This window comes from Larus michahellis, chromosome 9 (genome assembly GCF_964199755.1).
Source record: "Larus michahellis chromosome 9, bLarMic1.1, whole genome shotgun sequence".
Taxonomy (NCBI): Eukaryota; Metazoa; Chordata; class Aves; order Charadriiformes; family Laridae; genus Larus; species Larus michahellis.
Window position 1 is genome coordinate 15,545,553 of NC_133904.1, and position 13,363 is coordinate 15,558,915.

At 35.6% G+C, this 13,363-nt stretch overlaps 1 protein-coding gene across 12 annotated transcripts in view; it reads right to left on the minus strand.

Annotated features, from left to right (window-relative positions):
• ZNF280D (zinc finger protein 280D) overlaps positions 1-13,363 on the minus strand; it is a 50,916-nt gene that overhangs the window by 16,682 nt on the left and 20,871 nt on the right. For 11 of the 12 annotated variants that reach the window (XM_074601835.1, XM_074601831.1, XM_074601832.1 and 8 more), the window contains 11 exons: positions 11,777-11,886; positions 10,632-10,858; positions 8,519-8,676; positions 7,956-8,056; positions 7,709-7,855; positions 6,970-7,104; positions 5,166-5,410; positions 3,841-3,987; positions 2,105-2,167; positions 1,403-1,521; positions 1,188-1,224 (listed from right to left, as the gene is read on the minus strand). In XM_074601835.1, coding sequence (XP_074457936.1) covers positions 1,188-1,224; positions 1,403-1,521; positions 2,105-2,167; positions 3,841-3,987; positions 5,166-5,410; positions 6,970-7,104; positions 7,709-7,855; positions 7,956-8,056; positions 8,519-8,676; positions 10,632-10,858; positions 11,777-11,886 — 1,489 coding nt within the window. The remainder of the gene's footprint in view (positions 1-1,187; positions 1,225-1,402; positions 1,522-2,104; positions 2,168-3,840; positions 3,988-5,165; positions 5,411-6,969; positions 7,105-7,708; positions 7,856-7,955; positions 8,057-8,518; positions 8,677-10,631; positions 10,859-11,776; positions 11,887-13,363) is intronic. The other variant, XM_074601838.1, reaches the window with a different exon arrangement.

Genomic DNA, 13,363 nt, shown 5'->3' on the forward strand with positions numbered 1-13,363 from the left:
ACTAGTAGAGGTCTGAAGTTTATAGCATATATTTTGCTCTACTATTACTCATAGCCAAAAATAAGAATTTCCATGTTTGGATCAGATGACAGATTATTTCAGTATCCCCTCTTACTGGCCACTTTATGGAAACTAAGAAATACTTAATACTTACGAAATAACCTACTGGGGGTACTGCTGACACTCAGTGAAGGCTGATTTATGCTTAGAGGCCTAAGAACTTCTTGCTCTGTTGGAAGAGTTCTCACCATGCACGAGAATATGTAATCCCCTTTAGAACCCTGCTATAGGCTAGACAGACTCAATGACACCTTGTTGTTAAATCAGGATTAAACTATTTTCTTCCATCTTTTAAAGTATCTTTCTTTGCAGTCTAAATGACATTTTTCTTTCTGTGTTCTGAAACGGTTTAGAGAGAACTCAAATGTTTGATGCAACCGACACACCTCTGAACCTTCAATTAAGGTGTAAGTAGGCTCACAAACTACATTGTAATGCCTCAGGTACTGTTCCAGGATATTCAGGCATGGTCTGGCACCTCTAATTCTTCTAAGGTTAAAAAAAACCCCACGCAAACCTTGCAACACAATCTCCACAATATTCAGGTTCTTTTTCAAATCCTTAAAAACCAAAAGCCAAAATCCTCATATTAATTTTTCTTTGAAAGTCAGAATTAAAAAGTTAATACAAAACAGTATACCTTTGTCATACAAATAACATAATTTTGAAAATAATTTTTTAATATTTATAAAAGATTAAGACTGAATTTGTCCTACTTCAATAAAGGTAATTTTTTAAAAAATTCATATTAATATTACGTAAAGAACATCAAACAGTCATTTAATAAAGCTAGTATTAAAAGCAAGTCGAAGTAGCAGTCTCACCATGTCTAGACCTAGAAGTCAGGATTGAGAAGTCCTAATATTGCAAGAATTATTTATGTCTCTTTGGCCAAACTGAACAAAAACCTAGTTCTGATTTTGGTTTCAGTAGGTAATCATTTTATCTCCCTGTTCTTGTAATTTTGGACGTGGTAGGAGCAAAAAGCTAGTAAAGTAAGGGTCTATGTTCATCCATATGTTTCAAGTTCTATGAAATTCAAAAGAAATCTAAGTTTAAAGTGCAAATTTTGTCCATTTGTCACTAAACTAATAGAAGTAAACATTGAGCAGTAAAACAAAACTTACTCAGATACTTGTTCAGCAGTTGGGATATCTACAGAAACTGAAAATAAAAATAAAGGATTTAATTAAAAATATTTTAAAATGTTGAAATACACTTTTAAATCCAAGTACACAGAAATAATGATAATGCAACTGAAAGGACTGCAGTAAGACAGTGACATCCACATGTAAGTATTCATATATGTATATTATATAAAAAAGACACTCTATATACTCACCTTTCTCTATAATAACTTGACAAGTATGAGCGTGGCTTTCACTCAGATGCGTGGCCATGCTATCTAGGCCATAAACATCAGTCAGGAAATCACAGTTAAGACATACTACAGTCACACCTCTAGAGAAGAGAAAATAATAAGGAATTATAAATACAACATGGTTGTGAAAACAGTTTTCTTAACTTACAGCAATTTACAGACTGTAAAACAATAAAGTTTCCTGCAACTTTAGACGAGATGACTCACAAAAACATATTTTTGCTTTTTCTACTGCAACTAGCACCTGGAAATCCCAGTCAATGACAAGGGTATCTCCATGCTGGATGTAGTACAAAAAACACCACTTTAGACACAAATTTATTTGTAAAGCATCAGTTTCTCAGTTTTGGTTGGTTGGTTGTTTTTTGTTTCCCTCACGACCCTCCATTTTGCACATTATGAATAACTGCAAAATAAAGAAATAGAAATATTTTTTAAAATTGCTCAAGGTTGAGAAAGAAGTCAATAAGTGTGGACAAATAACAAATATTTGTCACTGAAGAGAACAATGCTAGTGAAAGAACTAATGTTTTTATTTCCCTGCTCTTTCTAAATTGTGGAAGCCTAGAAATTCAAGAGACTCTAATCTCATTTAACTAATCAGTTCACTATCAGAAATTAAAAACATAATGATCTGTAACTGAAAAAAAAAAGCTGAATTACCGTAGCTCTTCTGAATGCTTCTTATAGATCCAAAATCTTTTACTTGGACGAGCACTGTGAAAACTAAATACAAGAAAACATTACCACTTAGACTGGTTTTCTTGAGCACATTATTCCACATAGCCCCTACACTGTACATGGTATGCCAATTTGCTCATGACAAGGCATGAAAATAGAAGGCTCAATTACAGACCTGCATTATTCTAAAATATTAAATTGCTAAAAGCTTAACAGGCTTGTGAAACTGAGCTCTAGTTTAAAACACTGTCTCTCTTGTAAATAACGAGTTTGGGAGGGGCAAAGCTTTGTCGGCACAGTCCTGCAAGAACACAGTTAAGATTGCCTTCATCATCAGTTTAGCTCTTGAAGCTACATGGCTCTACAAAAGAAGTGAAGCTTTGCTGAACTCATGCTTCCTAAAATGATGACTTTAAATGAGATAAATCACATTTTCAGACAACCTGTAAGTTATCTTATATGCAGGTTAAGTATGTGCCAACACTGTACTGCCATATGAAACAAAAAGCGAGCAGCAGAGTACAGGGGCTGGTACTGCAGAAACACCCTCCCGCTAAGAGCCTTCCTCCTCACCATCCCTTGGTCCTCACACTCACCAAAAAAGGTGATGACAGGTGCTGCAAGGGGTCAAAGTCAGAGAAGCTTTAGTGCATCAAGGAGACATAGGACTAAAAAAACCAACTATTTTACTGCATGGCTGAATTTGACAACACTCAGAACATGGGCAACAGTAGGAACAGTTTACCTCAGATTCCTGTCTCCCCTTCTGGAGTAAACTTTCTCTTGTACAATCACAATTAAGCACATTAACTTTTATTATTTTTTTAAGCATGCAACCAATATGTTATATGCATAAAAGCATGTAAACAATTTCAGCCTAGGACTTACATGAGCATTGAAATTAATGAATAGGTCAACATATAAAATATACACAAAAACTTTTAAAGACTTGGGTCATAAATTCAAGAATTCTAGCTTTCAAAAATGCCAAGGCATTTTATATATACACGTATTTAAAAAGTCAACTGCCTTCTGTACTTTTCTGCAATACATTTGGCTTGTTCGGGGCACAGGATTAACAAGCAGGTTTTCAAAATTTTGTTTTACCATCGCTGCTATGTGATCTGTGTCTAATTATTGCATAGTATAATTCTATTGCTCTGAAAAACTAATGCATTTGTTTTCTTAACAGGCTTTTTTACAGCTGTCATCACTAGTACCCTACACTGCCTCATAATCAGTGACAAGCCTCCTGCAAAATGAGATGTTATTTTTATGGATGACCGAAGTAGTACAAGAAAAAAGTATCCACTTGAGTATGCTATTTGAGACATCCTTTACATGGAATTCTGAGCACAGATTTCATTAGCAATAGCTGTATGAATTCAGCACTTAAAAAAAATTAGATGAGGTATTCAATCTGAAACCCAGAGAACACACGACAATTAGTCATTATTTGTTAAGCCTGGCTGAAATGATTACGGAAGATCCCACAGAAGCTCTGAAGCAAAGACAGAACACTCTGAACCACTGGATTTTTAAGGCGAAACAAAACCATGAGGTTTAGGCCCTCATTACAAAGGAAAAATTCAACCTTACACATTTCCCTGCCAGTCCTATGACCGACTTCAAAATCCAGCTAATAGAAACATGTAACACACCTTGTATGAATTTAGGAAGTATTTGATAACCCAATAAAAATTTTGAAGAGTTCTTACCTCATCATGTGATTCACATAGGCTTTGCTACAGCTAGTGTTGTATCTGCATAAGCTGCAGTGGACATAAGCAGGAAAATGGCTTGCAAAATCTTTTATTTCCGAGTAACACTCAATGCATTTGTGAGCTCCCAAACGATACCTAACACTAATATGAAAAAGTTAATAGTTAATATCAACACTTTAAGACAAGATAACTATTTCAAACTTTTTGCTTTAAGTCAGTGACAAGCTCGCCTACATTAGGGAAAATAAATGAGAAACTTAAAAATGCATCAGTTAAATACTTCTTATAGGTTGTGTTAGCACACATGAAGACAACTGTATTTTTTCTTGAATTATCCTGTCATTATGACCTTAATAAAAAAGTGAAAGCTAATGTAAGCATCTGTTATTGGCCACTCCCGGGAACAAGACACTGCAGTAGATGACAACCTCCAACTTTGGCTGCTATGTACTTGAGATGGATTGCAAGAAATGCGTCATCCACCACGACGCACAGAAAAAGCTTTTGGTTTTCCTGTCACCCGTGATATTCCCTATAAGACCTGAAATACCTACAACACAAGAATGTAATCCTGCTCTTCCTTAATTTTGCTGGCTGGTTTTGGATGTCTCAGTGAGCTACATGATGTAAGTGTTAGCACCTTATTGGAAGGGAGACATTGACAATCTTTGACAAAAAAAATGCTAACTCCTCTTAGCCAATGAAATTATTTACTAGTCCATAAAACACCAGTTATTAATATAAGGATAGCAAAACACAGGAAACTGTCAATATAAGGACAGCATTCTATCAACAGCTTGCTTTTACTTTCTTGATTTTTTTTTTTTTGGTAGCTCCCCAAATTAAGGTATCTCCTACAACAGACAAGACGTAACCTTTTAAATAACAGGTTCAAATAAAATCCTTAAAAAAATTGGAGGAGGAAAATACTTTTCCCTCCATAAAAAAATTTGCAAAGAACACCCAAGGCAGACATATTCCCCTCCACAGGTCACTTTTAAACATACATCTGCCTAATGAGTCAGTATTTCAAGACTCTATGTCTCTGTGCAGAGAAAAATTCTAAATTTAGAACAGAAAAGTTTCCAGAACATCTGTTCTTCCAACATAAAGTAGTCTACCACCAACAAAATCGGTGAATGAAGATTCAGATTTATAATCACAGCACCAAGATGTGGAAAGTTTATGCTTCTTTTTCCGCAAAACGGAACTGTCAAGTCTCCTGTATTGCAGCATTAGAAGTTATTGAGAGATAATTCAATGATCAGTTATTTATGTTCAAAGTTTACTTGAAGATATTTTTAATGCTAATATTTTACCTTAGATTATGCAATGCTGTATTTGTAATTTCTTTTTTTTTTTTGCTGTTGGTCCATGCATTTTGCTTCTTTGATGTAGCTGGTTTTGATTTTGCCTTTGACTTATTTGCATTAGACTTGTTATGATTTTTAGTGGTTGTATTTTTAGCTTTAGGTGATAACTGAAACGTGGAAGCACTTGTACTAACAAAAGATGTAGCCGATGATCCTGATTGAAGAGATCCAACAGACGCTCGAATAGTTACCTACAAGTACAAAATTAAAAATTTTTCCATTTAGATTTAAAATTTCTAGGTTCCCATTTCTATTTGTCCCAAAGTTTAAGCCACTTTAGGACAAAAATCATAGCATAAGAACCACTCCTCAGTGAAGACTGCTTTGAAAAATATGAAATACTGTTGACTAGAGTGAACGTAATCTTAACAGTCTATTGAATGTTTAAAAAGCTCTTGTTTTGGTGGAAATAGCCATGACAAAACACACTGCTCTCTTCAGACCTGCAACTGGCTACATTCTGCTTTCTTAAAACAATAAAATGTAGCTATGGAAAAGAAACAGAAAGGTCAGGCCAATTAGCCCTACGAAGAAGAATATCAACCAATCCCATCAGTGCCTGGATTTAACAAAAGCCCTGTGTCTTGTTGCTTCATGATTAGCCCATCTACTTCCTTCAGATATTTTCACTTCTCATCATAGACGCCCTCCAAGGACTCATTCTGGTTTCTGACCTCTCATCTGGCATTACCGAACTCCTTTGTCTTGCTCTTAAATTTGGTCTCCAGTTTTCACTCGCAGCATGACTCCTAATTATACTTCTTGCCCATACTCATAGTTTAGAAGCACCTCATCTTCTAAACCTGGTTCCAAGCTCTTAAGTCTCATCATCTACATCCTGTCAAGGGCTAGTAACGCCAAAATTTTAAATAATCTAAGCTTTTATTAGATCATGAAGACCCCGACATCTTTAGAAAATTGAGGTATTGTCACAGAACAGAGAATCAGTGCTCTACATTCTGCCAAGGAACACAAACAACATCAACTGCAGTCATTTTCCCTTCCTGATTCTACAACAAATGAACTGTGAAGAGTTGATCAAAATGTGAATTTTTTTCTTCCTTTCAACTGAAAGGACATGTATCTTCACACTTCATTAAAAAAAAGTAGGAAAAAAAAATCTTGAAAACTGCAGGAAAATCATAGTCTAGGTGGTTCCTTCTCAAGAAAGTTAAGAGTGATTTTAAAGTGTTCTGAGGGGACCCAAGTTTACTTCATAAAACACTTAGCAGCAAATTGTGGGGTTCTTTTTCCCCTTCAAATGCTGGACCTAAAAAAGACCTGGTGAACTCAGTTTTAAGTACATACTGGCTATGGAGAAGTAGGTCTTGTATTCTATATGATTTTTTGCCACCACATTCCACAGGTTGAAAGTCTTTCACAAGAAATTATTCAGATCCCTCAGACCAACATCCAGACTATCTCCTTTTCTCCAAGGACAAGAAAGGATAAATGGGAAGGGGCAAATTAACCAAGAGCTGAAGAAAGCAGCAGCACTGACTGCACTACTGACATATACATGCATAGAAGAACAGGACAGACAGCACCACCACAGATCACCAGAAGAAACCATAAACTGTGCCTGGCAATTCTTGCAACAGGAGTGTATTTTAGATTTTTAATTTGGGGGGCGGGGGGAGATCTTTGCTTTGGAAAAGAAAGGAGAAAAGCAATTCTTTCTATTCTACCCCTTTCTCTACCGATACATTTTTTCCTTTGTCCCCCCTAATTTTCCTGTATGAACACTTACCTTTGTTCCAGGAGGCAATCCTTCTAACTGTTTGGGTTTCCTAAATGTTCGGTGGTGCTGAGTCTTGTGATCCATTTTTTCTTTGCATGTCAAAAATTGCAGTCTGCACTTAGTGCAACGGTATATTCCTTTTTTCTTTTAAAAATGGAAGACAATCTATAGTAAGCATTAACTTAATCATAAACAAAACTCCAACCCTAGCCTGTCTCAAGCAATGGTCATCCAGTTTCCAAAACATGAACTGGACAAACTCCTTATATTGTAAAAAGCCACGATACTGTGTAGGAATTAAAGACAGAATATTTAAATACTTGAAAATGCAAGGCAGTATCATTACTAAGAAGAGGAGGAATCAGTTTACCACTTACAAAAAGGCATAGTACTTCATAATCTTTTTCTCTATTTGAACTAGTGAAAGGTTTGCTAGTAACCTCAAGAAAAGCAGAACACATGACTACTACTTAATGAAGAAACCAGATAGCAGAGACATTCTTTCAAGAGTATTCAGAGATTGTTTTTTTTTAAATCAGGGAGCTACTGTCACACAAAAACATGACAAATTCTAACAATTCCCTTAAAGACTTTTCAAAAGACACAGTCATAATTCTTCTATCGTATTTTATTAACTATTCTTATCCAGTAACAACCATACAAATTAGTTATGCTTTTTTTTCAGAGACAGATTCATGACATATATTTAGCATTTTTCTAGCATTAAGGACTGAAAATATCTGCTTACCTGATGCCTCATGTAATGATGCATATATGGTGCTCCAATTTTAATTACTTTGAGGCAAAATGGGCATAGCAAATGTTTTGTGTTTTCATGAACTGTTCTAAAATGTGTTTCTACATCTGAAAAAGCTGAGGATCTGTAGTTGCATACCTAAAACAAAAAGTTGGACTTGCTTGTTAAAAGTTTATTGACAGTAAAGATGGGGGGGTGGGGTGTACAATCTAATTACAAAACAGTCACTCTGAGATACCTGGCAAACATACGGCATTTCACCTGGCTTATGATTGTCCTTCATATGTTGCAAAAGAACTTGCTCTGTTTCAAAGGATAATTCACAGATTTTACAAATCGCTAGAAAAAGTGAAAAACACGAAAAAAGTAAAAATTTGTTTGGGATAATAAGAGATAAGATATAACACGTATGTATATGTGAACTGTATAAATCTATAAAGGTAAAGCAATCTAACGATTATTGTACTCTTCGGAAGAAATTCCCTGTACAATCTGAGGAAGCCAGGAGTGCAAGGCCCTTAAACAACATGAATTCTTGCAGTCAAGAGTTCAATTCAAAAACAAAAAAAAACAAAACAAAACAAAAAGCTTTTAAGATATTTTTTTTTCCCTACACACATTGCTCTTTCTGCTGTACACTACACACTGAATGAGTGCTCAGCTTCTATATTACATCTCAAGACTATTGCTTTTAAAGTACAATAGCTTTATTCTGAAGTTACAAACCAGGAAAGAAAAAGTCAGAAAATATGTAAAAACTGTAGGTCACAAAGAGATTCAATGTGATACAATCCAACTTACTAGATGACTCGTAAGGCGTGTGTGTACTTTCAATGTGGCACTGCAGCTGGAACGGGGTGGGAAACTGACGGTAACAGTGCTGGCAGGTGGTGTGGCTTTCCCAACTTTCACTGCTCTGCTTCTCAAGCTCCAAGTGATGTTTCATGTGGTTCATAAACCTTTAAATCACAGAGAACAGGTGCAAAAAACTACATTTTAACATTCACTATACATGTACAGGATTCTTTAGAAACTTTACTCTGTAAGGACTTCTCAATTTAAAAAAAAAAGTTCTAGGAATAAGTGTTTGTTAAAAAAAAAATGCAACAAAGTTAAGCAAGCTGACTATGACAGAAATCACCTTTCAAAGCTTAAAAAGAAATCTTGGCTACTATAAGGAAGATACAGCATATTTGAAACGTTCTAAGACTAAGAAATCTATTGCATTTTTCATGTTTGCTTAGAAAAATTCTTGCCTTGAAATAAAGGGAGATTAGCAAATGCAGCAACAACAAAACATGTCTGCTGTACGCATTTCACCACCATTAGTCTCAAAGCCACATTCTGAAGCAAGTATAACTTTAGCTCTGCTGGAAACTATTAAGTAGCAAGAACATATCTGCAATTAGGACGTTATAGCCTTATCTGAAACCACCTCTATGCAAAACTGTCAGGGTTCCACGAGCTTTTGTTGTATCGGGCATTCAGGACTGAAGTTGAATTATGAAGGACAGTTATCAAAGAATGCCACCGTGCAGCTGACAATCCAAAGAGTATGAGAAACTTGGTGCTATGTTACTACTTCAAGTTACCACCTTTTCCTCATTAGTATGTCCCCTATCTGTAGTAGGAACCTGTTCTGGCTGAGAAGTCGAGGCACCCATCACAAGTGTTACTGGTGGAGCAGCACAAGGAGAGGTTAGTTGCACAACCCACTACTGTTGGACTTCAAAAACTGTTCTATTTTGAATGTGCTTCACTTCAGTACAGCCAGAGGAACTATTAAATGTACGTCACACTCACAAAAGGAATGTAGTTTTCGAAGTGGTGACCTTGGAATTGGAAAAAACAAATGAGCAAGGAGAATAGTCTCTTGAGCTCAAGCTTCTAACATCATGCAGTTGTTTAAAAAAAAGAAAAAAAGAACAAAAATTCGCTAACTGAAGATATCCAGGTACCTAAGCAGAAGAAAGGAATTGACACTAGTACTGCGTACTACCTTAATAGAACATTATTTCAATGGTGTGTTCAATCATAGATCTTTCAAAGGAACCAGGGGATTACCCTGATGAATCACTTTGCTTTTCTGAATTAAGGCCCAGAAAAATTCTGCGATGAGTAGAGAGATACCATGTATTTTTTTTTGCTTAAAGGTGTAAAATATACATTGGAATAAAAATTACAGAACTATAGCATACAGCTTAAGACAAATTACTAGCACTTTTCCTTAGGATTTACACAGACTTAACGATTAATAGAAAATGTAGCATTTGTAATTACATGAAACTTTTGTTCAATAATATAGCTCTAATGTTAGCATAAACCTGGTCATTTTAACTTGCAGACTGTGCCCTTCAAAGAAATAGTCCATTTTTCAGCTTTACATTCTGCTACTTCAGCTTCCCTTGAAGAATGCATGTAAAAAAGTTCAATGACCTTAGCTTCCATAGGAACAATGACATGAACTCATCTACCTATTAAAACAGCTTACCGAAGTTTTTTGCAGCATTTGGAAGTAAAATTATACCATCAAAATAACAGATGTTACAGAAGTAAAGCACCAACTATTAGTCATTGTGCATCCCTAAAGGGAATTAACACTCGCATCTACTGATATCACCATCAATCCAGATGGCAAATTGTAAAATGCTTTATGCTGCCCTTTCTAACCCCAAGTCCTACAACTGCTCTCATTAAAATTCTACACCACTAAAATTTGTACTCTAATCTGTAAAAAGTTTAAGTTATGGTCATAGATGCCTAATCAAAATTAATTCAATTTCTGTTCAGTCACCCAATATTATCAATTTTCAGTAAAAAAAGTTTCTATTCCAGAAAGACATTTTTAATGCATAAGACTAAGTGCTATGGGCTGTAAGTGATTAACAAACAATTAAGGAAGTGATTCCAATACCTTATGTTATTTTTAAGAACTTTCAGACAACTGAAGCACTTAAATGTCGTATGAGTCTTCTGTTCCTGTTGTACCTGCTGGGTGTCACCTTCATGTTTGCCATAATAAAAGTCATTAACTAACATAATCAATTTTCCTTTCTCGGATTCAGCAGTCTTGCTTGTGCTCGAACATTCTGTTTTGGCCATTCCCGGGAAAAAGTCATTTACCAGATCTGGGCAACAATACTGGATGGAAAGGGGTAGGAGAAGAGACAGAGACAAAAGGATCAGTCCCTCTTACCAAACTGCGTCAATGACAACAGCATTTTAAAAACTGAAGCCACTCACTAACTAGAGTGAGACGCAAAGCTCAACTCTCTGACACACTGACTTTGTTCATATTCACATATGGATTTTGAACAGTAACTGATCTTCAGGTAGTGTTTAGGTAATAAAAGACTACATATTAAAAAAGCTGAAAAGGCATTACTCTCATAGGTTCAAGTAAGATAAATTTAGGCTTGAAATCAGAATACCAGTGTTGCCTTACTCATTAGAAAAAAGTCTACCTCATTTAAATTTAATAACAAGAAAGACAAAAGCAGCTTTTATGCAAGTATTTTGCTGACTAGACAAGTTTATTGAGAACTTAATGGAAAGTTTTATGTTTTATTTCTTTGGGGAGGACTTATGTTGAAACCTGCAAAAGTTCTTTCCAGCATTACTGAAAAATTCAGAAATTCTAAGTCACACAACACACATTATGCAAGCTTCTTTATGTCAAAGTGTACGCAATGAATGCTTAACCCAACAGCTATAATATGAAACTTAGCGCTTATAAACTATGAAGTACTTCATACAGAAGATGCTATGAAGTTTCCAACAGTGCACAAAATTAGCATGTTTCAGAGGACAGCTCTTTCTCCTGCTGAATAATGGTTCTTATAGCGCAGGACTACTTTCTATGAGCCTACTAGTAAGGAGTTCATTTCCTACCTTGTACGTGTAACTCGGTATATTTATACCATATAGTTTAAATAAAAATTTAATTAACTAATACTAAGTAGACCCACTTCTTCAATGGTTCTTTCATTTGGTTGATGTACTCAGTGCAAAAGCCCACATAAGTTTGTTATAACGTTTACCAGCCCCAAAACATTTTACCTTCATATGATTTTTTAGAGGATCCATAAGATTGAAATGAATATTGCACTTCGGACAAGCTCGTGGAAAAGGTCCTCCATTTTTAATGGTGCTTGATGCAGCATTTGTACCTGTAAAATTTAAAATATGCAGAATAAGCAGAATACTTGATTTATTGTTATTTATTATTCTAGCAATATACACTATTTTAAATGAGAACTATTACCATTGATGTAGCGGTGGTAACCATAAGCAAGGTTTTTTTACAACCATCTTTTAACTACCCTTCCTTTTTTCCAAACTGAGTTTGAGTTTGTTCTGCTTGATATAGACCTATAAACAACTTTTACAAAATCTTAGCAACGAGTGAGGAAAAAATGGGAGAGGGTGAAGGTAGCATGATAAAGACAAAGCATTAATTCTGTGCACCACCACACCCCCACCACCACCACTTGGATAGGACAGATTTTTTTATGTTTTTGATTTAAGAATGCAGTTCTCAAATGAACATGTAAAATGTGTTTTATGCCATAACCCAATCGTGACCACAATAGGGTTCAGATAACTGGGTTTGGAAAGGAATTTCCCCAACTGGCTCTCAGTGATGAGAATATTTCTCTCTGGACAGTTGATGGAACCTAGGCCTATTCAGATGCATCATTCCTGTTGAGCAAAAGTGTCTTTGGAGAACCTGGAGAATAAATCCTCTTAATAATTACTCCCAGTAGTGAAAAGAAATAGTATTTCTCTTATCAATGTAAGATGATTAATACCTTTTGAGAAAAAAAAGAAAAAAAAAAAAGCAGCTTTGCATTAGCTTAAACTTTAATGAATAAATCCAGGCTTCCAGTTTTCTCCAAACTGCCAAAAAAACTCAGAGCAAGAGCTACTTTTCCACGTGAAGTTCTCTTGCATTCTCAAGTCATTCACAGATCCGGAGGACTCCATGCTGAATAAGTAGCTTGGAAGAAGGGGTTAAACACAGGAAGAGTTTTAAGTAACATCTCAACTGTAGGGTCAACAGTCAACTGTGCCCTGCCACAGCTATGAAAAAAATGTAATAAAAATAAAGACACAAATAGATCCACCTTAGAACAAGGGAATGAGTAAGTGTATGAGTGAAGAGATAACCATGCATCAGCATCACACTTTTTCACAAAAATAGTCTTGCATAGACCATGAGGTAGTCATGGATCAAATAGTATTTTTCCTTGAAGATAACAGCATTGCTAAGAATCATGATTAAGTAGAAAGTCCTTCACATGAGTGGATGGCCATGCAAGAGAGATACCACAAAACAGTGCTGCAAGTCTTCACTATTAAGGTTTGTAAAACATTTTGACACATCACAGCGAAGTGCAAGCTGAGCTGGAAGAAAACAGGTTCTGCAGCAAGATCTAGTGTTCTGCAGTGCTTCAGTGCTGGATTCTGTGAGATTAGAAATCATTATGCTAGCATGGGACAGCTTAGAGACAAACTCATAAAAATAAGGTTCTCGGTGAATATGGTCGATTCCTTTGTTACTGCATTTAGTAAGATCCTCCAGTTATCTTTTGTATATTATAGGCTACAGCACAGTATCTTTTACACAATACAGGGTGGAGGAAA